The sequence below is a fragment of the Microcaecilia unicolor genome, chromosome 1, assembly GCF_901765095.1.
Source record: "Microcaecilia unicolor chromosome 1, aMicUni1.1, whole genome shotgun sequence".
In the NCBI taxonomy this organism is placed as follows: domain Eukaryota; kingdom Metazoa; phylum Chordata; class Amphibia; order Gymnophiona; family Siphonopidae; genus Microcaecilia; species Microcaecilia unicolor.
Window position 1 is genome coordinate 199,049,433 of NC_044031.1, and position 26,508 is coordinate 199,075,940.

At 46.8% G+C, this 26,508-nt stretch overlaps 1 protein-coding gene across 1 annotated transcript in view; it reads right to left on the reverse strand.

Annotated features, from left to right (window-relative positions):
* The window catches only part of CUL1 (cullin 1), a 331,942-nt gene that overhangs the window by 233,476 nt on the left and 71,958 nt on the right, over positions 1-26,508 (reverse strand). Inside the window, exon 4 of the mRNA XM_030203694.1 lies at positions 1,375-1,542. Within this exon, the coding sequence (XP_030059554.1) occupies positions 1,375-1,542 (168 nt within the window). The remainder of the gene's footprint in view (positions 1-1,374; positions 1,543-26,508) is intronic.

Genomic DNA, 26,508 nt, shown 5'->3' on the forward strand with positions numbered 1-26,508 from the left:
ACAAGTCCAGATAGTGGAGGGCCAGACATGGCTGCAGCAGATGGCATGGTAGGTGCAAGCACCCCCGACACCAATGTAATGTGTTGCAGCAGTCCTTCCAGAAGCTCTGAAAGCAAGGCCCGGATCCACTCATCGAGAGCCGCCATCGGGAAAGGCTGAGGGGCCGGTGGAACAGTCAGTTGCAGAGTCGCCTGGGGCTCGGGAGCAGGAACTCGACTGCGGGGAGACTGACGAGTCAGAACCTCCTGTATGGATGGGGAGCAGTCCTCCCGGCGTCGATGCTTCTCAGGTGCCGATTCCCTCAGAGCCCCGGAGCTCCCGGCACCATGTGTTGATGGAGAACGGTGGCTGTGCTTCTTAGCATTTGCTCAATGCACCTCATTGAGGCTCCTCGGTGCAGACAAGGATGACGTGGAATCCCCACGTCACCTTGGGGTCGGGTCAGACTATGAATGGTCCTCGAAGCAGGTGGAGACCCACTCAATGCCTCACTGCTGCCAGTGTGTCTTGGTCTCTCAGCAGCCATCCCTATCAACACTCCAGACGTCAATGCTTTCCTCAATGCCAACGTCGGCGACCTCGATGCCGATGTTGAAGGACTGGACCGAGCCCCAAAAAGTTTCTCTCGTTGGGCTTCGAGCAAGTTGAGTCCTTTTCTTCATACAAAGACAAAAGGCACAACGAGCTGGGCTATGGTCGGGCCCAAGACACTGTATACACCACTAATGGGTATCAGTGCCTGAGATGGTCCAGTTGCACAGAGTACAGCGTTTGAAGCCACTGAAAGTCTTTGATGACATGAAAGGGAAGACTGCCCTAGCTAAATCAAAAAACACGATTGTACTGGTAAACAAGAGCACAAAAAGAAGGGAGACCCGACCAAAAAGGTCTAAGGTAGGCCGCAACTAAAAAAAAAAAAAAAAAAAAGGAAACAAGTGCGGGCAATAATTCTAAGAAAAATAAAGGAAAAGGTTTTTTTTGTTTGTTTGTTTTTTAAATAACTGTAACTAGAAAACAAAATCAAAGAAAAAAACCGAACGAGAAAGAGGCACTGACAAAAAGGCTCTTTCCAGGCTACCGAAGAGCTGCAGAGAAACGAACTCCTAATGAGGTAAAAGAAGAACTGAGTGTGCGGGAAGCCACTTTGCACATGTGCGGCACGAACGTCAGAAGGCTCTATCAACTTTTTTGCTATCTACTATGCCAGTTCCCGGGCTGACGCAGATTGTCAACCCACTTGTGAGAATACTACAGTCTGCTTGTCCTCAGAGAAAAATCAACACAAATTTTAAAATGGAAATATTTTTACATGCCTTTTCTAGTGTATCAATTTTTTCTGACGTTTCTCAGAAAGACAAATAAAAACTTCCTCACTGAGTAGATTTCATAAATTCCTTTGCGACCCTCATCACATTCCCGGCGAACCCAGTGTCGATTGAGGTAGGCACAAATCCCATTCAGAACTTTGCTTGAAAATCTGTAGTCTTCCCATTGTTGAGTATAGAATTTCAGAACACTTTCATCCATTAAGTCTTCTCCATCCTAAAACAGAAAAAAGTCAACTACTATAGATAATTTAATTGCACATATCAAAAATAAACATGCTGGTACAAACTTAGGGGCTGATGCAGAAAGTTTGCATTAGACCAAGGGCAGGTTGTACTATGTGCATATCTGAACAAAAAGGGAACACACCACAGCTTAGTCAACAAGGGGGGTAATCCTTGATAACATATCTTTCTCTATTTGCTCTGTGTGGCAGATCAGTGAATAAGAGAATTCTGAATTTTGGGACCTTTTGTACAGATATGTTTCCCCCTAGATTTAGTGCCATTGTTTGCACATCTATATCGTACATCCCTGGTAGGGGGGATGTCAGTTGTAGCCTCACAACATGAAAGTATTCAAAGTTGTTAAATTGCATGCAGACTGCATGAATTTGCAGGAGGCCCTTGGTAGCCTGAAAAAACGGGCATCCAATTAGCAGATTAAATATGCTTATGTTTTATTAAATTTGATATCCCGTTATTCTTTTCTGAACAAAGCAGTTTACAATTTAAAAAAGGAATATAAAACACAAGAAAAAGCAAATGGGAAAAAAAAAAACTAAAAAGGAACTTTTTTTTTTTTAAACAGGAAAGCCTATCCCCCCCACCACCACACACACACAAGTACATGCACACCACCTGTTCCCCAGTTAGCCCATCTTATATTATTGCATCTTTAAAGTCCCTACTATATTTCCTCAAACGCCTGTATGCAAAAGTGAGTTTTTAACAACACTTTAAACCTTTTTGGGTCTGCCTGCCCATGTAATGATTTTGGCAGATTATAATTACAGCTACATGATGATTAGAAGTCACCACTGAGGAACAGAATTTAAGTGTCACCATGGATGCTACACTGACATCTTATGTTCAATGTGTGGAAGACTAAAATAAAGCAAACAATGTTGGAAAATATTAGGGAAAATAGAAAAGATAAAGAGAAGGGCCACCAAAATGATTAAGGGGATGGGAAAACTCTCATATGAGGAAAGAATAAATAAGTTAGGGCTCTTCAGCACGAATTGGTTTATGTTTAATAGTTTGATATACCTCTAAACACATTAGTGCTTAACCTGTTTACAATAATTAAATACGAAGTACAAATATCAATTATACGTTCATAACTAAAATGCATTACTAAATTCTAAGATCACTGAGGAGAAATATGAGAGGTCTTTAACAGAGTTGAAAGGGTAAATACAATTTGTTTACCCTTTCAAAAAGTACAAACACTAGAGAACATTCTGAGAATAGTCACATAGTAGCACATTTAAAACAAATAGGAGAAAATATTGCTTCACTTAATGTATAGTTACACTCTGGAGCTCATTGCCAAAGAAAGTGGTACCATTAAGGTAGAACAGGAGAAAGCTACTGCTCATCCCTGGAGTCATGTAACATGGAGTCAAGCTACTTTTTGAGACTTGGTCGAGTACTTATGACCTGGACCGGCCACTGATAGGAGAGTGTTACTTGGCTAGATGGACCTTTGGTCTGGCCCACTATCGCAACTCTTATTTTTTAAATGTTAGTGATTTGCTTGCATTTTGCATGCCCACTAATGTACCTTTCAGTGTAATGGTTTTAAACCAGTTTTCCCATGCTAAAATTTCTTGTTGTATTGGGAATAAGTAAAAAAAACAGTGCAACATATTGCTGTGAGGCCAGAGCAGCTAGAAGGCTTTCACATGTTACTTTCGAAAATTTTAAATGGGGCATTCCCAAGGAAGATAGTGGTGATAGCAAGGAGAAGAGTGGTTTTTTAGGTTATAAGAAAGTTTTATTTTCAAAGGTGAGTATACTCTTTTACCCTGGCACCTGCAGACATAGCAGTGGTAGCAAGGAGAGGAGTAGTTTAGGTTACAGGAGAAAGAATGTTATATTTTCAGAGTACACTCTTACCCCAACTGGCCACCTGCAGACAGAAAATCAAGTGTAAATAATGTATGTGTGTTTTACAGACTTGCAGGCATTTTCAAATGTGAAATTTTTAAACTTAGTGTTAATTTTCTTTTCTTGAATCCTGACAGGCCAGTCCAATCAGTTTATGTCCCTCTATCAGCTGGAGGCAAAGAGACTTGCAACCAGTCTCCAATCCCTGCTATACACTGCGATGAAGCAGCACTGGTAAGCCAGTTAACTAGCTGCCAAACCTTAACTTTACAATAACAATTACAACCAAAAACTCATAGGAAGAAGGGGAGGGTGGATGAGAAACAGAGAGATGAATGGGTGATCAGAGGGTGGCAAAGCAGTATAATCTGATGTTTTTTCATAATGGCCTAGGAAATTCAGATCTTTGTTAAATCAAAATATTTCATCATTTTTACTTCACAGGCTTGCACACCTGGATTGTTTTAAAATTTCCTTTTGGTGTTCTCACCATAAAGTCATTGATGCAGTGCTCTGTTTTTCTAAAGTGCTGTCCCACAGAAGTGACATCCCGCTTAGCACTGTGGTGTTTTGTGATGTCTGTGTAAGTTTTATCTTGTCTTTAACTTCTGGCTCATCTAGCATACAGGAAGCCCTGCAGAAATACTCCAAAACTAACAGTCACAAAACCCCCAACCAGCAAGGTATGTGTGGCCGATGCAGCCAGGAAACCTCAATCTATGCCACCATCTTGCCGACTCTCCAAAGTCTCATCACTGTGTTGAACAATTCTCCCAGATACTCTAATTGTTAGGAAGGTCTCAACTTGCACTTCCTGTAGTTCGTGACCCAGGCTAAAGACTCCAGTACCTAAACTATCTGGATCACTGACTGGCAACCCTCCACTGTTGACTTCACCCTGATAAACCTGTCACGCAGGTGTGGGTGCACTGAGACTCCTCGTTTCCGAAGCACTACAGCCACCATCATAACCTTAGAAAAGGTCTGAGGCTGTTACGGTCATTTTTGGGATGGCTTTGGGAGCTATAGGGAAATTAAGCCAAATTAGGCTTTGTTATTTAGCTGTTTCAAACCAGGCCAGAACTGGGTTTTTATTTTGGGGTTCTTTTTTTTTTTTTCCCCAGAGAATTCAGTTGTTAGCATTATTGATCCAAGCTCATGTACCAGAATATATTGCCATGGATATCTGAATGTTTACTCTGGACTCTGGTGTCATAGGACATGCAAGAACCATGATGTACAAGATTACAGCAACCCAGTCCAATACTGCTCACCGATGGGTGGCTAGTAAATAGGTTCATCATTGATGACTCCCTTTAGTTAATAAAGGGAATCATCAATGATGAACCTATAAAGTGATGGGTTGTGAATGCCTTAAGTTAACTAGGCCTTTGCATCACAGAACTAACCTCTATGATTTATACCTTGTTAAGATGGACCAATCATGAAATACCAAGCTGGCATTACACCCACTTTAACTTATCTCGGCCAATAACAGGGAAAGAGCATTAATATCTACTAACACAAATTCAATATAACATGGGATTTCCTGGATAGTAGCCAGAAGGAGGTGGTCTCCAACCCAGCAGAAAGGACAGGAAAGATGAACCCCATCCAAGAGGGAGCAGCAAGGAACTTCCCTGAGCCACAGTGAGACACTTCTCATTCAGAGAAGAGAGATACATAAGAGTAGCCATACTGGGTCAAACCAATGGTCCATCTAGCCCAGTATCCAATTTTCCAAATAGTGGTCAGGTCAGGTCACAAGTACCTGGAAGAAACCCAATTAGCAGAAACATTCCATTCTACCAATCCTGGGGCAAGCAGTTGCTTCCCCATGTCTATCCCAATAGCAGACAATGGACTTTTCCTCCAGGAACTTGTCCAAAACTTTTAAAACCCAGATACACTAACTGCTGTTCCAGATCTTAACTATTCGTTAAGTGAAAAAATATTTCCTCCTATTTTTTTTAAAGTATTTATATGTAACTTCCTCAAGTGTCCCCTAGTCTTTGTACTTTTGGAATGAGTCAAAAATAGATTTACTTCTACTCATTCTACACCACTCAGGATTTTGTAGACCTCAATCATATCTCCCATCATCTGTCTCTCTTCCAAGCTGAAGAGCCCTAACCTCTTTAGCCTTCCCTCATGGAGCGATACAAAGGTATTATAATATTTTCAGGTCTTATTCACCATCCCTTTCCTAATAATTCCTAGCATGCTGTTTGCTTTTTTTGGCCGCCACTGCACACTAAGCAGAAGATTTCAGCATATTATCTACAACAATACCTAGATCTTTTTCTGGAGTGCTGACCCCCAAGGTGAACCCTAGCATCAGTTCACTATGATTTGGATCATTCTTTCCAATGTGCACCACCTTGGAATTTCATCTGCCATTTGGATGCCCAGTCTTCCAATTTCCTAAGCTCTTCATGCAATATTTCACAGTCCGCACATGTTTTAACAACCTTGAATAGTTTTGTATCATCTGCAAAATTAATCACCTTACTGGTCGTTCTGATTTCCATATCTTAAACAAAAGAACACTTATTTCACCCCACAGGAGGGACAAAACTACAAGCTGGATAATTACATAGAAAGTTTCAGAGATAGGGTGAAATCCCAACTTTCCAACAAACAAAAGAGAATCCTGTACAATCTTACCCCACCAGAAAGAGCGGCCATAAGAACCCTACAAACTAACGAACGCATTATCATCAAACCCGCAGACAAAGGAGGCGTAGTGGTAATTATGGACATACAAAAATACATTGAAGAGGGGCACAGACAGCTCTCAGACAATAAATACTACAGGAAACTAACTGAGGACCCCACATAGGATTACACAAAACAGCTGAAAGACCTTATCAGAACATTTCCTACACAAGCGCAACCTCACCTGAAGAAACTCATACCAAACCAGCCTGCTGTGGGCACATTCTACATGCTACCCAAGATCCACAAAGGAAACCCTGGCAGACCAATCATATCAGGTATTGGCACACTCACGGAAGAAATATCTGGATTCATAGAGGGAATTCTGAAACCTCTCGTACACAAAACTAACAGCTTCATACAAGACACCACAGACTTTCTGAATAAATTAAAAAATATCAAGCAACTACCACCTAACACCCTTCTGGTCACGATGGATATAGAATCACTATACAGCAACATTCCACATGCGGATGGCATAGCTGCATGTGGAAGACTCCTAAAAAATCCACACTGGACCATCAATACTCACCAGAAACTGATACAAAATACAAAATTAATCAAATTCATTTTAACTCACAACTACTTCCGCTTTAACAATGATATCTATCTACAAATAATGGGCACTGCGATGGGCACCAGGACAGCACCCCAACATGCCAACCTTTTTATGGCTGAGCTGGAAGAGACATTTCTGAATACACACCAGACCAAACCTCTAAAATACTACCGGAACATCGATCACATTTTTATGATTTGGACGGAGGGTGAAGAAACTCTGAAACAATTTTATTCTGCCTTCAAAACATACCATCCTACAATCAGATTCAAAATTGACTACTCCCCAGAAAAAGTCAATTTTTTGGACACCACGGTCTCAATCAGTGATGGCTGTATACAAACATCTATATACAAGAAACCCACAGACAGATGCAGCTATCTCCACAGCTCCAGCTTCCATCCTTCACATACAAAGATCCATCATTTACAGCCAAGCCACAAGATACCACCGTATCTGCTCTGACCCAGGGGACAGAGACAGACACCTTAAAAGCCTGACTGCATCCTTCAAACAGAAAGGCTACAACCCCAAAATGATCTCCAAGAATATTGCCTCCTCCCTCAAAACACCCAGAGAGAATCTGCTACAGTACAAGGAGAAAAAAATCCACAGACAGAATCCCCCTTGTAGTGACATACAATCCAGAGCTGGAAAAACTGAGGAAAATCATAAGAGATCTACAACCTATACTCCAGGAGGATGAATTACTGAAAGAGATATTCCCATCCCCACCAGTACTGGCCTTCCGACAGCCACCCAACTTAAAACACAAGCTAATCAGAAGTAAACTTCCATCACAGACTGAAAAGGAACAGAAGGGCACACCGTCCCTGTAATTTATCCAGTTGCAAACTATGCCAAAATATTTCACAGGACCCCACAGTTATCCACAAAGGAAAGATATTCAACATAAAGGGATCTTTCACTTGCTCATCTTCCAGTGTGGTATATATCATTCAGTGTAAAAAATGTAACAAAGGATGCTATATTGGAGAAACAGGCCAGATGCTTAAGACAAGATTCAATTTACATAGACACCACATGAACAATACAGCCAGTAGAGCCCCCACCCCGGTGGGACAGCACTTCACAGAACCAGGACACTGTACCAGTGATTTCACAGTGAGAATACTGAAAGGTAACTTTAAAACCATACAAGAACGTAAGACCTTTGAAGTCAGAATGATTGAATATTTTAACACCCAACAGAAAGGACTTAACAAGGATCTGGGGTTCCTAGCCCATTATAAACCATAAAGCTGTATTCTCTGTTGATCACCCCACCCCTCACCTATCCACACCCATCCTGTTAGAATATCAATGATATGCTTTGATGTCCCCATGCATACCTCCGACCCACCCCCATCCTCCCACCCTGTCAGACTGTCATAGCAATGCTTGAATGTTTTCACTTATATACACTGTCAGCACATTTGCTTATTTCCGATCTGACGAAGAAGGGCAACCTTCGAAAGCTAATCAAGAAATGTATTAAGTTATGTCCAATAAAAAAGGTATCATCTTATTTTCTTTTCCATGTTTTATTTTGTTTGATTTCTATTGATAACCATATCGTTTATAAATATGTTAAATAATACTGGTCCCAATAAAGATCCCTGCGGCACTCCCTGCGGCAGGTGGTAGTACAGCTCTACAAGAATACTCTTTCCCTTCACACATGGAATTTCTATCCATAATCATTCCACACTGCTGTTTATTGTGGAATGTTTATTTTATTTGACTCAATTCAACATATAGCACAACCACCCCCTCCAATTTGACCCTCTCTATCACTGTGATACCATTTGTAGCCTGTTAACACAGTGTCCCATTGACTGTCCTCTTTCCACCAAGTCTCTAAGATGCCTATTATATCTACTTAAACTTGGTCCTGCTGTGAGGCTGTTAATGCTGTAGTACAAAGTTTTAAAACTAGAGGGGAAAGAGTATGGAGACTAGCTAATAAAGTTTGCTTTTTTATATTTTTATTTTGCCTATCAATAACCTACAATTCCTCCTTTAAACCCCAATCTTTAAGTTCCCAAAGCAAAGAGCAAAATAATGTTCACTTACCAGAGAAATATCCTCTTCTCTCAGAACTTCTCACAAAGAAAGTTAAATGAGACCTTTCCTCTCTATATAGTTTTGATTCTAAGGGGACCGCTTCAAACATACCCTTTCAAGCTAACTCAGTAATCAGATTGCCCTTAACAACCTTTGCAAATATTCTACTTCCTCACATCAACACCTAATTCACGTCAGTAGCAGTGCTACCCTCTCCAGCAGCCAAAGGACAGAAAATAATCTACTAGAACAAAATGTGAGCCTTGCCACAATCCTTTTTAATGTTCTCTAGCTGTTAAGTTCATACCTCTAGAAAAAGGTTCAGTTTAAAACTATGGGAAAAAAGTGTCTACCTCTAGATAAAATTTCAGTTTAAAACTATGGGAAAAGAGTTGTACACTATGGAAACTAGTTAATGCTTGCTTTTCTCTCTCCCCCCCCCCCCCAACCCCAAGAAAAAGCTAGGCCCTGCTATGCCTGCTTGAGGTTAGCTGTTAATGATGCAGTACAAAGTTCACGTTTTTAAACTAGGGGTGGGGGGGGGGGGGGGGAAGAGTATGGAGGATAGTTGATAAGGTAAAATTATGTATAATCATACCTGATAATTTTCTTTCCATTAATCATAGCTGATCAATCCATAGACTGGTGGGTTGTGTCCATCTACCAGCAGGTGGAGATAGAGAGCAAACTTTTGCCTCCCTATATGTGGTCATGTGCTGCCGGAAACTCCTCAGTATGTCGATATCAAAGCTCCATCCGCAGGACTCAGCACTTAGAGAATTACACCCACGAAGGGACACTCTGCCCAGCTCACCACCGCCGAAACGGGGGAGGGGAATTAACCCAGCTCATCCCCACACAAGTGGGGGAGGGGAATCCGTCCAGCTCATCCCCGCGGAGCGGGGGAGGGACACCACACCCGCCGATGCGGGGGGATCTGGCTTATCCTGCAACCGCAACCGCGGGAGGAGCTGACTGACCCTAACACCGCCGAAGCGGGAGGGGTACAAAGCTGCCCTACAGCCGCACGAAGCGGGAGGGAGTGCCGGCAGAATTTTAAGTCTCAATCCAGCCCCGTAAAACGGAGGGGAGAGGAATGCAGCAGCTCACTGTAACACAAACTCGTCTTAACTCTTGAAGAATCCAAGTGAAAAAACTTGAACACGAAGTCTTTCTGAAGTAACTGAAGACTAAACTTGAACCTGAAATGCAACCAGAATAAAAACAGTACAGATATCTGGGAGGGGCTATGGATTGATCAGCTATGATTAATGGAAAGAAAATTATCAGGTATGATTATACATAATTTTACCTTCCATATCATCAAGCTGATCAATCCATAGACTGGTGGGATGTACCGAAGCAGTACTCACCCAGGGCGGGACATTGAAATCCCTGACCTCAACACTGAAGCTCCAAACCGGGCCTCCGCCCGTGCAGCCACAGTCAAACGGTAATGCTTGGAGAATGTATGAGCCGAAGCCCAAGTTGCCGCCTTGCATATCTCTTCCAAGGAGACGGATCCGGCCTCTGCCATCGAGGCCGCCTGAGCTCTCGTGGAGTGAGCCTTCAGCTGGATAGGCGGCACCTTCCCCGCGGCCACATAAGCCGCTGCAATGGCTTCCTTGACCCATCTTGCCACTGTAGGCTTAGCAGCCTGCAGACCCTTACGAGGACCTGCAAACAGGACAAACAGATCCGATTTCCGGAAATCATTGGTCACTTCCAAGTATCTGATGATGACTCGTCTCACATCCAGATATTTAAGAGCAGAGTACTCCTCTGGGTAGTCCTCCCTACGAAAGGAAGGGAGACAGAGCTGCTGATTCACATGGAAGCGAGAAACAATCTTGGGCAGGAAGGAAGGCACTGTGCGAATAGTCACTCCTGCCTCAGTGAACTGCAGAAAAGGCTCTCGACATGAGAGCGCCTGGAGCTCGGAAACTCTTCTGGCTGAAGTGATAGCCACCAAAAAGACTGCTTTCAACGTCAGGTCTTTCAGAGATGCCCTCGACAAGGGTTCAAAAGGCGGCTTCTGCAATGCTTTTAGTACCAGGTTGAGATTCCACGCAGGCACCACTGAGTGCAGAGGAGGGCGCAGGTGATTAACTCCCTTGAGAAAGCGCACCACATCTGGCTGCGAAGCCAGGGAAGCACCCTTCAGGCGGCCCCTGAAGCAAGCCAGAGCCGCTACCTGGACTTTAAGGGAACTGAGCGACAGGCCTTTCTCCAGACCTTCTTGCAGGAACGCCAACACTGAAGAAATTGGAGCAGTGAAGGGAGAAAGTGAGCCTGTTTCACACCACGCTGCAAAGATACGCCAAACCCTGGCGTAAGCAGTAGAAGTAGAGCGCTTCCTCGCTCTCAGCATAGTGGCGATGACCTTGTCTGAGAAGCCCTTCTTCCTCAGACGCTGCCGCTCAATAGCCAGGCCGTAAGACCAAAGGGGGAGGGATCCTCCATCACCACGGGACCCTGATGTAACAGGCCCTGCTCCACTGGCAGCCGCAGAGGATTGTCGACTGAGAGCCTGATCAAGTCCGCATACCAGGGACGCCTGGGCCAATCCGGACTCACCAGGATTACCCTGCCGGGATGCTTTGCCACCCGGTCTAGCACCCTGCCCAACATGGGCCAGGGCGGGAACACATAGAGAAGCTCTTGTGTCGGCCACTGTTGGAGAAGATCATCTACTCCCAGGGATCGAGGGTCCCGTCCTCTGCTGAAAAAGCGCGGCACTTGGCAATTGGCCGATGACGCCATCAGATCTAGGCTCGGCTGGCCCCAGCGCTTCGTGATGTCCAAGAACGCCTGAGCAGATAGCTGCCACTCTCCGGGCTCCAAGGTATGGCGACTGAGAAAGTCCGCCTTGACATTCATGACTCCGGCAATGTGGGCCGCTGAAAGCTGCTCCAGGTTCGCTTCCGCCCACTGGCAAAGATTCATAGCCTCCTTGGCTAGAGGGGCGCTCTTGGTACCTCCCTGGCGGTTGACATAGGCCACAGCCGTGGCATTGTCCGACAGGACCCGTACAGGCTTCAACACCAGTACCGGGATGAACTCCAAAAGCGCCAACCGAATGGCTCTGAGTTCCAGGAGGTTGATAGACCACTTTGCCTCTGCAGGAGACCAGAGCCCCTGCGCTGTCCTTCCCAAGCAGTGGGCTCCCCAGCCCGACAACGAGGCGTCCGTCGTGACGACAATCCACTCTGGGGTCACCAGAGGCATTCCCGCAGACAACTTGTCTGTCTGCATCCACCAGCTCAGCGCCTTGCGCACTGCTGGGTCCAAGGGAAGGCGCACAGCATAATCCTCCGACATCGGAGTCCAGCGCTGCAGCAAAGAGTGTTGAAGTGGTCTCATATGAGCCCTGGCCCAGGGCACAACTTCCATCGTGGCCGTCATAGAGCCCAACAGCTGCACATAGTCCCAAGCCCGAAGGGGAGAGGCTACTAGGAACTGGTCCACCTGAGCCTGAAGTTTGACAATCCGATTGTCTGGCAGGAACACTCTGCCCACTTGGGTGTCGAATCGAACTCCCAGGTACTCCAGGGACTGAGTCGGGCGCAGCTGGCTCTTCTCCCAGTTGATGATCCATCCCAGGGAGCTCAAAAGAGCAACTACCCGGTCCACAGCTTTGCCGCACTCTGCATAAGAGGGGGCTCGGATCAACCAGTCGTCCAGATAAGGATGGACTTGTACCCCTTCCTTTCGTAGGAAGGCCGCGATGACCACCATTACTTTGGAAAAGGTCCGCGGAGCAGTAGCCAACCCGAAAGGGAGGGCTCTGAACTGGAAGTGTCGTCCCAGGACTGCAAAACGCAGAAAGCGTTGATGAGGAGGCCAGATGGGAATATGCAGGTACGCTTCCTTGATGTCCAAGGATGCCAGGAACTCTCCTGCCTTCACTGCCGCTATAACAGAGCGGAGAGTCTCCATGCGAAAGTGCCGCACTTTCAAGGCCCGATTGACCCCTTTGAGGTCGAGGATAGGCCGGACAGAACCTCCTTTCTTTGGTACCACAAAGTAAATGGAGTAACGTCCCTTGCCAAGCTGACTTTCTGGCACCGGAACGACCGCGCCCAGGCGGATCAGATTGTCCAAGGTCTGCTGCACTGCCACAGCTTTGACCGGAGACTTGCAGGGAGAGAGTACAAACCCGTCTTTTAAGGGTCGGCAGAACTCTAGTTTGTAGCCGTCTCTGATGACTTCCAGCACCCACGCGTCTGAAGTTATTGTGGTCCACTCGCCCAGAAACGAGGACAGCCGTCCTCCAATCTGCACTGGGGCGTGGACCAAGACCCCGTCATTGGGTACGAGACCCTGGGGGAGGACCGGAGGGAGCACCTCCGGGACGGCGGTCTCTGCGAAAGGAATGCTGCTTGGGGGAGAAATTCCTCTTGAAGGAAGAGGGGGCAGAGGAACCCGACTTGCCCGGGTGGTACCGACGGGCTTCCTGCAACCGTCCTCTGGAGGTACCGGGACGAGTACTAGCCCGAGCCCTGACCTCTGGTAATTTCTTGCCCTTAGATGTGCCGAGATCGGTCACGATTTTGTCCAGCTCGACCCCAAAGAGCAACTTGCCTTTAAAAGGCAACCTAGCCAGGCAGGATTTAGAGGCGTGGTCAGCAGACCAATGTTTCAGCCAAAGCCACCGCCGCGCAGAGATTGTCTGAGCCATGCCTTTCGCTGAGGCCCTCAAGACATCATACAGCAAGTCTGCCAAATAGGCTAAGCCCGTTCCAGGGCCGGCCAATCAGCCCTCAAGGAATGATCTGAGGGGGAAGCCCGCTGCACCATAGTCAGGCACGCCCTGGCCACATAGGAGCCGCAAACTGAGGCCTGCAAACTTAAAGCAGCCGCCTCAAAGGACGACCTTAAGGCCGCCTCCAATCTTCTGTCTTGGGCGTCCTTTAGGGCCGTGCCACCTTCCACCGGCAACGCCGTTTTCTTAGTCACCGCAGTGATTAAAGAATCCACGGTAGGCCACAGATAGGCCTCACGTTCACTCACAGCCAAAGGATAGAGGCGGGACATAGCCCTAGCCACTTTAAGGCTCGCTTCTGGGACATCCCATTGAGCCGAAATTAGGGTGTGCATGGCATCATGCACGTGGAAGGTTCTAGGCGGGCGCTTCGTCCCCAGCATAATGGCAGAGCCAACAGGGGCTGAGGGAGAGACGTCCTCCGGAGAGGAAATCTTCAAAGTGTCCATGGCCTGTAACAACAGGTTGGGCAAATCCTCTGGGCTAAAAAGCCGCGCTGCAGAGGGGTCATCTGCTCCATCCGAGCGGGGATCCGTCTCCTCCAAGGAATCCGCAAAGGACCGTTGGGAGATCTCAGACACGCTGCCCTCATCTACATCGGAGGAGACAAATTCCTCCAAGGCCTGGGAATCAACCCGAGGGCGTTTACCTCTGGGAACCTCAACCTCTTTACCAGACGAGGGAGCAGGGGCAGCGTTTTGCATGAGGAAAGCCTGATGCAGCAGCAAAACAAACTCGGGGGAGAAACCCCCCAGACTGTGCACTTCCGCAGCCTGGGCAACAGCCCTAGACGCACCCTCAACCGGCGCTCGCAAGAGCGGGGGAGAGACATGCTGCGCATCCAAAATGGCGTCCGGCGCGACACTCCGCGAAGGAGCCGCGCGGGAAGAACGGCGCTTAACTTTAGCCGCTTTTGTGCCGTCGCCCAAATTAAGGGCGTTCATGGCATTAATGTCTCCAACCTCAAGGGCGGCCCACGAAGAAGCCGTCCGAGCTGCGTGGCCGGCCAAGATGGCGGAGGCGAGGAGTGGGGGATGGGCGTTTATGGCGGGAAAAACCGCCACGCCGGAGGAAGGACCGGGACATTCATCGGTCACGAAACTGTCACCCAACAAGGGCGAATCAGGCTGTAAGACCCCCGCATCCCCTCTAGAAGCGCTCAAGCGATCCGGGGAGCGACCCTTTGCGCCCTCGCCCTCCGACGCCATATGCCACGAGGAGAAGAATCGGGGAACCCCCTGCCCGCTATAAAAAGGTAAAAATTACCTGCTGTCCGCTCCGAGCTGTAACGAACTGGTGTCCCAGTGAGTAGCTGCAATGAACGTTTAAATAAACGTCAAAATAAACGCCTTTAAGGACGTTTAAAATTTTTTTTTTTTTTTTTTTTTTAACGGAGCCAGCGGGAGGGGGGAGAAAAGGAGGGACCTGGCACCACCAGGTTTGCACTTGCTCAAAAGAGCCCTCAACCCCAGGCACTCAACAAAACCTAAAAATTAGGCTTGGAGGCCTAGCCAGAGCTGCTGCTGTGTGTGACCACCACCTGCTGAGATAGAGAACATACTGAGGAGTTTCCGGCAGCACATGACCACATATAGGGAGGCAAAAGTTTGCTCTCTATCTCCACCTGCTGGTAGATGGACACAACCCACCAGTCTATGGATTGATCAGCTTGATGATATGGAATGTTTGGTTTTTTTTAATATATTTATTCTGCCTAACAATAACCTACATTCCTCCTTTAAACCCCAATCTTTAAGTACCCTAATATTCTATAGCTTAGTTTAACAGACACTTTGAACAGAGCTGTGCCTCCCAGCTGAGGTAGCAGAGTCAAAAAGAAAATGTTATACTGGAATGAATTCACACTTTTATCCACACCATTTAATAGATTTTCTTCTTCTTTTTGATGTTGGACTCTGTTCCCTCAGCTGCCAGGCACATATACATATCAACAACTAAAAATTGGTACTTCTAATAGTTAGATGGGTCATAATGACTATGTTTACTCATATCTTTCTTTACCCATATACATGTAAGAGTTCATCTTACTGGGGCACCAACATTAAAAGGGGATGCCCCATAAATAATTTCTGTACAAGGCACTGTGACTAAAGAGGAGAACCTGGAACCAAAACTGCCTCCCCAGCACCACGATCCACAGAAACCAACTCGTGATTTTATCCAACTGGAATATGGAGGTACACTTCAGATAGATCCAGGAAGGACAGAACTCCCCTGGCCAAACTGTGGCCATCACAGAGCACAAGGCTTTTATCCAGAAATGCAGAACTGTGGAGGCAAGCATTGAGCTTCTTCAAGTCCAGGATCAGCCTGAAGATGCCGTCCTTGTTTGGCACTGCAAAATAAAGGTGTAACTGCCTTAGGATAAGCTTCTCCTACAGGGCCAGAATGATAACTACACGAATCTACTGTCACCTTTTTGGATGTAAACTTTATTGTGCAACTTTAGGGCAGCACCTGGTACAGCAACTGGTTAAATATCAACCTGAAAACAGTTGCTCCCTCTTCAGTTATTGTATGCTTCATATTTTGAAATAGGATTCTTTTCTTAGAATTTAGTTTTTACTGGAGAAGTTATAGCTGTCCTGGAAATTACTTGTGAATATAATAGTATAGAGAATTTATTACGGAGAGGGTTTAGTTGTTTTTAATATAGCTAATTTTAACAGAGGATTGGAGTTTTTACTTTTGTAATGCTACTTTTACTGCTTATAATCCTAAAGTCTATACTAGTTTTTTACAGCAAATAGTTTTTCATAGATATTTAGAGGCTTGTTCTACATCTCAATTACATAATACTGAAGTCCAAATAGGGCGTCATTTGCCCTATCGTAATGGAGAAAGTTCTCAACTACATTTTAAATCTTCCTCTACTCTGAAACATCTCCCTAGACAGGAGCAAGTGATTTCCTATTTACCTATTTCTTGTTCTTACATCAGCACAAGGTTTGTGAGCAATAAAGTACATATTAGGAATTGGACTGTAGAAAAGCAGCTAGGTTGCTTTTGGCTAACAGAGACATGATTAACAGCAGACCCTTTGATTAATGAAATTTGTCCACAAGGATACAAAATCAAGCTAACTTGTAGGGAAAAAGAGAGGCAGAGGTACAGCTTTTATCTATAAAAGCTTTTTCAAAGTAGGCATTTTGGATACGTATCTCGTGTGAATTTGAAATTGCAGTCTATCAGATTAAAGATAATTCTCTACTGAATTCTATGGTATTCTATATGGTACCAGGAAAAAGGAATACTATCCGAGATACATTTTATGATTTTGTATTTTGAAACTCTAAACTCTAAATTTAACCTTTTGTTGGGAGATATCCACTTGCATTTAGAAAAGGCTGATATAAATCTGAATATATCTAATCCTCTCGGCTACCTAAACATTTTATGTTAAGAAGTTCCAATTTTTTGAACTACACATAAAAAAGGGCATCAATTAGATCTGCCTTTTCTAAAGTCTATGCCAGCTCAGATCTCCTCTTTACAGAGGGTACTTCGTCAGATATACCAATTTAATATAGATTAGAAACAATTAGGAAAAGCTAAATCATCACAAAGAACGTCTTATCTTTCTAGGGGAGCCACTGATCATATAGCTTTTTGGTCGCAGTTTAATGAAATTACTGCACCCCAAGGAATCTTAGTGTTATGATTCTGCCGGTTTGGCTGAGGGGGAGGGGGGACGTCTCTTCTGATTGGCTGCCAGGGGTTGTGCTGACGTCAGGGGATAGTACTTTAGCCTGCAGCTGAGGAGTTTCTCTGCTTTTGCGTTACTTCTTGGTAGTAACAGGAAAGCCTGATAGGTTTCTCTCAGAACGTGCTCTAGGTTCTGACAGGGATCTGTGTTGATTTAGAGTATTCTTTTCCTTCCCTCTGGGTTAGCTGCTGCTGTGTGTGTGTGTGTACACGTAGCTCTGTAATCAGGGTCAGCTGCTCGGTTGTTTAGTGGGGGCTGGGCATTGCTCAGCCTCCCGCTGAGTGAGAGCGTTCTCCTTTGTTTGTTTGTTTTAAGGATTTCTCTTCCCAGTGTCCCTTTGTTTGTTTTAAGGATTTCTCTTCCCAGTGTCCTGGCCTGCTGGCTCAGTGAGTTTAACCCTTTGTGTACTGTGTGTATTGTATTCCTGCCTCTGCCACTGTGTTTGTTGGATGGGCCCCACTCCCTCTTGGGAGGGGAAGCGTTCTCTCTGATTGTTTGTTGATTTATGGCACTCTCTCTCTGCTGGCTCTACAAGCTTAACCCTTTGTGTTCTGTGTGCCTCTGTCTACAGTGGGTTTGAGGCAAGGGCTTTCTGCCTTCCTTTTGTGTTTGGTTCCTCTGGCTTCTGCCTGGGGCTCCTACCCTGGTGGGGGTGGGGGGGGGGGGGGTTGCTGTGTTAGTTCCCCTGTCCTGCGCTAGTCCCCTGCGTGGGCGTGGCCCGCTCTGGTCCTTTGTTTCCCCCTCTGCCCTATTGCTGGTGTTCAGCGCGTCTGGCATCTTGGGGCCCTCTGGGTTCTTTCACCCCTCCCTGTGTATGATTGGGTTCCAGTTCAGCCGTGAGGCTCGCACGAGTGGCTCTGTCTGCGTGGGTTCCGGTTCGGCCGCGAGGCCCGCCTGTATGCCTATTTCCCTTCTTCCTGAGGGACTGGGGGGAGGGGTAGCTTAGGTAGGGTTACCATACGTCCGGATTTCCCCGGACATGTCCTCTTTTTGAGGACATGTCCGGGGCGTCCGGCGGATTTTGCCCGCGCCCACGTTTGTCCGGATTTCTGGACAAACGTGAGCGCGGGTGCGGGGAGGCGCGTGCGTGCGGTGGGCGGGCGATCGTCGGCGCCGTGGGTCACCTGGTCTCCCGTCCTCTCCCCTTCCTTACCATGTTCCCTGGTGGTCTAGTGACGTCTTCGGGGCAGGAAAGAGCCCCCTCTTTCCTGCCCGGAGCGCTGCCTCCCCTGTCTATCATCCTTCTCGGTCTGGCTGGGGATTCAAAATGGCCGCCGAGAGTTGAACTCTCGCGAGGCCGCTTCAACTCTCGGTGGCCATTTTGAATCCCCAGCCAGACCGAGGAGGATGCAGCAGGCAAGGGCAGGCAGCGCTCCGGGCAGGAAAGAGGGGGCTCTTTCCTGCCCCGAAGAGAAGACACTACTAGACCACCAGGGCTAGATCGTAAGTGAGGGGGGGGGGGGGTATGTGATGGGGGGAGGGGACTATGCGACGGGGGAGGGGGGAGTAGGGGCGGAACCCGACCTGAAGGGGCGTGGCGGGGGCGTGGCATGAGGCGTGGTGGGGGCGGGGTAGGGGCGTGACATGTGTCCTCTTTTTCAGAGGACACAAAATGGTAACCCTAAGCTTAGGGGGTATTGTGTAGCTGGGGTGTGCGGTGGTGGGTCGGTCTCCCCTTGGCCTGGGTCGGCGCCCTGCTGGCCTCGGCCAGGGTCCAAGGGCTCACGACCAACCCAACGGATTACACTTAGATTTCATTAATGACTGGTTTTGTCAGAGTAAGGACATTTTGGATACTCTGGCCCCTTATAAGATTTAAATTCTGAGTTGGTTGCTCTAAAAAGGAAATGTAGATCTGCAGAAAGATTATGGCATAAATATCCCTCTATCAAAAACAAAATAAGTTGTAAGTTACTAAATAAAGATTGTAAGAGATTATTCAAATTTAAAAAAAGAAAGGATTATTATTCTAAATTAGTTGACGGTAATTCCTTGGATACAAAACTTCTTTTTAAGATACTCACATATCTCACTAATAGAGTCTTGTACTGCTCCAATAACCATTAAAAGACCTTCAGTCTCTCAGCTGCCTGATTATTGCAGCTCTAAAATTACTATAAGTGACATCTTTAACAGCAATAATTCACAATGGGATATTTCCTGAATCAACTCCTGTTGACAGCGTGTGAAGGGAATTCTCTCCTATATCATGGTCATTGGTGAATGTTCTATTTAAAAAGTATACTTCCTCTTACTGTATTCTGGACACTTGGCCTCTATACGTCATAAAATTAGCCTCTACAAATTTTAAACTCCTGCAATTGGACTGGCAACAAACTTCATTAGACTTAGAAGACTTTCCCCAGAACTTGGGGGAAATCATAATCACTCCTATTGTGAAGATCACTAGAGAACCTAGTCAATCAAATGGGGCAGTGTAGGTTTCCTGAATAGAGGTAAGTGTTTATGTGCCGAAAGCTACAGTGAAGAGGTGGGCTTTGAGTAAGGATTTGAAGATGGGCAGGGAGGGCGCATGGCTTGGGAAGTTTATTCCAATCATAGGGTGAGGCGAGGCAGAAGGGGCGGAGGCTGGAGTTGGCGGTGGTGGAGAAGGGTACTGATAGGAGGGATTTATCCTGTGAGCGGAGGTTATGGGTAGGAACGTACGGGGAGATGAGGGTAGAGAGGTAATGAAGGGCTGCAGATTGAGTGCATTTGCAGGTTAGTAGGAGAAGCTTGAACTGTATACGGTATCTGATCGGGAGCCAGTGAAGTGACTTGAGGAGAGGGGTGATGTGAGTATATCGGTCCATGTGGAAGGTAAGACGCGTGGCGGAATTCTGGACGGATTGAAGGGGGGATAGATGGTTAAGTGGGAGGCCAGTGAGTAGTAGGTTGCAATAGTCAAGGCGAGAGGTAACGAGCGAGTGGATGAGGGTTCGGGTGGTCTGTTCAGACAGAAACGGGCGAATTTTGCTAATATTATAGAGAAAGAAGCGACAGGTCTTGGCTGTCTGCTGGATATGGGCAGAGGAGAAGGAGGAGTCGAAGATGACTCCGAGGTTGCAGGCTGATGAAACGGGGAGGATGAGGGTGTTGTCAACAGAAATGGAGAGTGGAGGAAGAGGAGAAGAGGGTTTGGGTGGAAAGACAATGAGCTCAGTCTTTGCCATGTTGAGTTTCAGATGATGGTTGGACATCCAGGCAGCGATGTCTGATAGGCAGGCCAATACTTTGGCCTGGGTTTCCACCATGATGTCTGGTGTGGAGAGATAAAGCTGGGTATCGTCAGCATAAAGATGGTATTGGAAGCCATGAGATGAGATCAGCGAGCCCAGGGAAGAGGTGTAGATTGAGAAAAGAAGGGGTCCAAGGACAGATCCTTGAGGAACACCAACGAAGAGCGGGATGGGGGTGGAGGAAGCTCTATGACAATATACTCTGAAGGTACATTGGGAGAGATAGGAGGAAACCAGGAGAGGACGGAGCCTTGGAACCCGAATGAGGACAGTGTGTCAAGAAGTAAATTATGATTGACAGTGTCGAAAGCGGAGGACAGGTCTAGGAGGATGAGGATGGAGTAGTGACCTTTGGATTTGGCAAGGAGCAGGTCATTACAGACTTTAGAGAGTGCCATTTCTGTCGAGTGAAGTGGGCGAAAGCCGGATTGAAGTGGATCGAGGATGGCATGAGAGGAGAGAAAATTGAGGCAGCGGCTATGGACAGCATGTTCAAGTATCTTGGAGAGGAAGGGTAGGAGAGAGATGGGGCGGTAGTTGGAGGGACAAGTGGGGTCCAGTGATGGTTTTTTGAGAAGTGGTGTGACTACAGCGTGCTTGAAGGTGTCAGGGACAGTTGCAGTGGAGAGAGAGAGGTTGAGGATGTGACAGATGGAGGGGTTAACTGTAGAAGAGATGGTGTTAAGTAGATTGGTGGGGATGGGATCAGAGGAACAGGTGGTGCACTTCGAGGAAGAAAGGTGGGCAGTTTCCTCTTCGGTGATATCAGGAAAGGAGGAGAAGGAGTCCTGGGTTGGTTGGTTGAAGGAGTGGGTTAAAGAGTGAAGAGAAGGTGGTGGCTTGGTAGTGAATTCGAGGTTTATCTTCAGCACCTTGTCACGGAAGTAGTCCGCTAGTCATTGAGGAGAGAGTGGGGGGGGGGGGGGGGGGGGGTGGGAGCGGAGGGCACTTTAAGGAGGGAGTTAAGGGTGGCGAAGAGACGACGAGGGTTGGAACCGAGAGAATTAGTCAATTGGGTATAATAGTCCTGTTTGGCAAGGAATAGGGAGGACTGGAAGGAGGATAACATGAATTTGTAGTGAATGAAGTCGGAATGGGTGTGAAATTTCCTCCAGAGGCGTTCAGCAGATCGAGTGCAGGAGCGAAGGTATCGGATGCAAGGGGTCATGCAGGGCTGAGCACTAGTACGCTTAGTGGGACGGGGGACAGATGGTGCTAGGGTATCCAGAGCAGAGGAGAGAATGGCATTGTAAGCAGAGATAGCCTTGTCGACAGACTCGGAAGACGTGATGGAAGGGAGGAGGTTAGAGATTTGAGAGGATAGGGTAGGAGGGTCAATAGCCTGGAGATTCCTGAAAGCAGTGGTTAGTGTTGGGTGAGGTTGGGGGAGAGGGTGATGAAGTGTAAGGGTGATTAGGTGATGATCTGAGAGAGGAAGAGCTGAGGTGCAGAAATTGGAAGGTGAGCAGGAAGAGGAGAGGACGAGGTCGAGACAATGGCCAGTTTGGTGAGTAGGGGTGGTAGAGCATAGCTGGAGGTTGAAGGAGGATGTCAGAGTGAGGAATTGACAAGCGTAGGAGTCGGATGGGTTGTCAGCGTGAATGTTAAAAGAATGAGGGATGGAGATGAGGGTTCAAGAAAGACGGAGAGCCAAGCATCGAAGTCGGTAAGGAAGGACGAGAGGGACTTATCAGGGGGGCGGTAGATGACTGCAACTCTGAGTAGCATCGGATAGAACAGCCAGATGGCATGAACTTCAAAGGATGAGAAGCAGTGAGACTGCGGCAGGAGGAGGGGTTGAAAACTACAGGAGGGCGAGAGTAGAAACCCAACGCCTCCTCCGCGGCCAACTGGGCGGGGAGTGTGGGAGAAAAGATAACCTCCATGGCATAGGGCCGTGATTGAGGCAGAGTCGTCAGGGGTGAGCCAGGTTTCAGTTAAGGTGAGCAGTTGAAGGGAACGGAAGATGAAGAGATCATGGGTGAAGGAGAGTTTGTTAAAGCCTGAGCAAGCATTCCATAGGGCACACAAGAAGGGGAGGGAAGAGTGGGGGAGGAGGGGAATAGAGATGAGATTGGAGGCATTCTGGGATCGGTTGCGTGGATAGGATGAGGACAGGTGAGGGGGACCTGGATTGGGATTGATGTCTCCTGCGGAAAGTAGGAGAAGGAGCAGGAGGGTGCGGAGGAGTGTGGGGGAGGTGGGTCGGCGAAGGCGACGAAGACGAGATGCATTAAGAAGGAATTGGGATGGGTTAATGGCAGGGAGGAAGTGTAGAAGGTTGAGAGCTAGGAAGGAGGAAGGGGGCAGGAGAGCTGGAGAGGTGGTGGGGGATGGGGGCAGGTAGGGTATGGCAATAGTGAGCAGGACGGGAGAGGATAAGGGTGGGCAATGAGTTCCTGAGGTAGACAGCGGTAGGGGGAGGGGGAAAAGATTGGGAAGGGACAGGGCAAGGAAGAGAATGTGTATAGGGGCCACTCACACGGGACCAGGCAGTTAAAGCTTAAAGAATACAATGTCTTCTCCCGTGAGCTGTGACATGACCCTCCAGTCAGCCCAGCCTGTTGGGATGAAACAAAAAGTAGGGTAGACTGTCTATTGGCTTTAGTTCACCCCAGAAAGAAGGCTCGCTTGCAGTCCAGGGTTTGCAGTGTGCTTTCATCACGGACTACAGGTTTGGGAAAAAATGTTGGAAAAACAATTGACTGGTTAAGATGGAACTTCGACACTACGTTAGGAATTTAGAATGCGTGCAGAGAACTATTCTGTTATGAGTATCTGAGTTTAAAAATGGTTTGTACAATTTCCTAGAGTAAAGGTCCATAGTCTGTTCTTGAGATGGACATGGGGGAATCCACTGCTTGCCCCAGAATTGATAGCATGGAATGTTGCTATTAATTGAGTTTCTGCCAGGTACTTGTGACCTAGATTGGCAACTGTTGGAAGTAGGATACTGGGCTAAAAAGAACATTGGTTTGACCCGATATAGCTATTCTTATGTTCTTATGAGTAAACTTCATGAAAGGAGGATCAGCTACTAGGGCCTGAAGCTTGCTGACCCTCCACGCAGAAATGATCACCACCAAAAACAAAAATTTCCAGGTCAGATATTTCAGGGTGCAAATGTCAAACAGCTCAAAAGAAGCATTTCATCAGTTGGGTGAGGACACCATTGAGACACCATGACATCAATGAGGAGGAACCATGACACCACTGAAGGTGTGATGGGGGCTTCATCAAAAGCAAACCTCTCACGAATCACACAAATAAAAGCTGTGCAGAGAGGGGCTTGCCTGCCACACGGAGATGGGAAGCTCCAGTTGCACTCAGGTGAGCCCTGAGTTAGTTTACAGGCCAGACTCAGAAAGGTGTAGAAAGTATTCAAGCATTTTTTGTGTAGGGCAAGAAAAAGGATCTAAGGCCTTGCCCTCACACCAGACAGCAAACCTCTTCCACTTAAAATGATATGACCTCTCAGTGGAATCTTTCCTGGAAGCAAGCAGGACCTGGGAACATCTTCATGCAGTTGAAGGGATGCAATCTCTAAGCTCTCAACATCCAAGTCAAGAGGGTGAGAGATTGAAGGATGGGATGCAAAAGAGACCCTTATGCTAAATGAGGAGGGCTGGAAAACTGTCCAGTTTCCATGGATCTTTGGAGGATAACTCCAGAACTAGAGGGAACCAGACTTTCTTTGGTCAGTAAGGTGTGATTAAGATCATAGTTCCCTGATCCTGCTTGAGTTTCAGCTATGTCTTCCCCACCACAGGTATGGAAGGATATACATAAAGGTGGTATTTTCCCCCAGATGAGAAGAAAAGCATTCAACGCTAATTTGCTATGTGACCTCAGCCTGGATCAATTCTGAGGGACTTTACTGTTGAGAAGAGTTGCAAAGAGATTCACCAACGGTTGCCCCAGGCTCATTCCATGCAATGCTCATGTTGAGAGACCACTCATGCAGTTGCATCACTTTGCTCAATCTGTTCACCAGAATGTCATCTCTGTCAGGTATGTGGCTCCGAGTACCATGCCCATGACTGGCTGACCACTGCCACATCCCTACTGCCTCCAGAAACCAGAGGTACAATCTCATGCCTCCCTGCTTGTTGACACAATACATCACAACCTGTCTAATTGGATAAGGATAATTTGGTGTTAAAGCCAATCTCTGAAAACCTTTAGAGTGCTCCAAATGGCCCATAGGAGATTAATGTGGGACTGAACTCTCCTGAGCAGACCAGTGACCCTTAGTGTGAAGACTTCCATATGAGCTCCCAAGCCCAGATTAGATAAATTTGTCATCAGCGTCTTGTGAATAGAACTTGAAATGGGGGTCCCAGTATCAAATTGTTCCAAACTGTCCACCACAAGAGTGACTCAAATGACAGTGATCACATCCACTAGGTTCCCTGTGGCCTGAAACCACTTGGAAGCTAGGGTCCATTGGGCCTCTCTCAAATGGAGGCTTGTATTATTTATACTCCCACTATTTTCTCCTTCCCATTCTATAGATCGACAGAGCCCTGATCATTGACCAACATGCCCCTTTCTCTTCGGCTCCTGCTTCATGTCCCCACTCCTCCCCTGGTACTCTCCCTCTCTGATTCTCCATCACTCCCATCTCTGTTTTGCTGAACGAAAGTGCCGCTGTTCTCTCTCACCTGACAGCATTGCGCTTTTCTGCTCAAGCTACTACAAATATTGGCAAGTCATTTGCCAAGTAAGACAGATTTCCTTTACAAGCGAATTTTGTCCTCTCTCAACCGGCCTCAAACTCTTTTTCAGTTCTTCAATTCTATTCATCTAGCATCTACAATTTCACCCAAGTATGACCCTGCCTTGATCCCACTCGACATGATACCCTCCTCATGGCAGACTAAGACCAACTCACTTCGAGGACTTCTCCCTGCCCTCCCCCTTCTGACTTACCACCACCCTCCCCCCTTGTGCCTCTTCATCCTGATTCTCTTTAAATCTGCCTACCCCCTCTCATTCCCTGTTAAAGACCATTTCCACCCTTAACTCTTCCTCCTCCAAAGTCAATTCCTGGCCCACTACTACTACTAACTAACATTTCTAAAGCGCTACTAGGGTTACGCAGCGCTGTACAATTTAAACATAGAAGGACAGTCCCTGCTCAAAGAGCTTACAATCTAAAAGACAAGAGAACAATCTAAAGACAAGTGAACAATCTAGAGGACGAGTGAACAGTTAATCTGATAGGGTGGATAGATTGGGGCATTCTATATTTCTCGAGCGGTTAGGCGCCGAAGGCAGCATTGAAGAGGTGAGTTTTAAGCAGAGATTTGAAGATGGGTAGGGAGGGGCATGGCGTATGGGTAAAGGAAGACTGTTCCAGGCATAGGGTGAGGCAAGGCAGAATGAGCGGAGCCTGGAGTTGGCAGTGGTGGTGAAGGGTACTGAGAGAAGGGCCCACCATCCTCACCAAGCACCTCAAAGCTGAAGAGTCGGAGAAACTAAACGAAATCTCTATAAACCTAGAGGATGTAATGGGGCAATTTGACAAATTGAAGAGTAGCAAATCTCCTGGACTGGATAGTATTCATCCCAAAGTACAGATGGAATTAAAAAATGAACTGGCGGAACTATTGTTAGTAATATGTAATGCGTGGTACCAGAAGATTGGAGGGTGGCCAATGTAACACCGATATTTTAAAAAGGTTCCAGAGTGGATCAGTGAAATTATACACCGGTGAGCCTGATGTCGGTGCTGGGCAAAATGTTGGAGACTATTATAAAGAACAAAATTACAAAGCATATTCAAAAGTATGGATTAATGAGACAAAGCCAGCATGGATTTTGTGAAGGTAAATCTTGCCTCACCAATCTACTACATTTCTTTGAAGGGGTGAACAAACATGTGGATAAACTCGAGCCGGTTGATATCGTGTATCTGGATTTTCAAAAGGTGTTTGACAAAGTACCTCATGAAAGACTCCAGAGGAAATTGGAGAGTCATGGGATAGGAG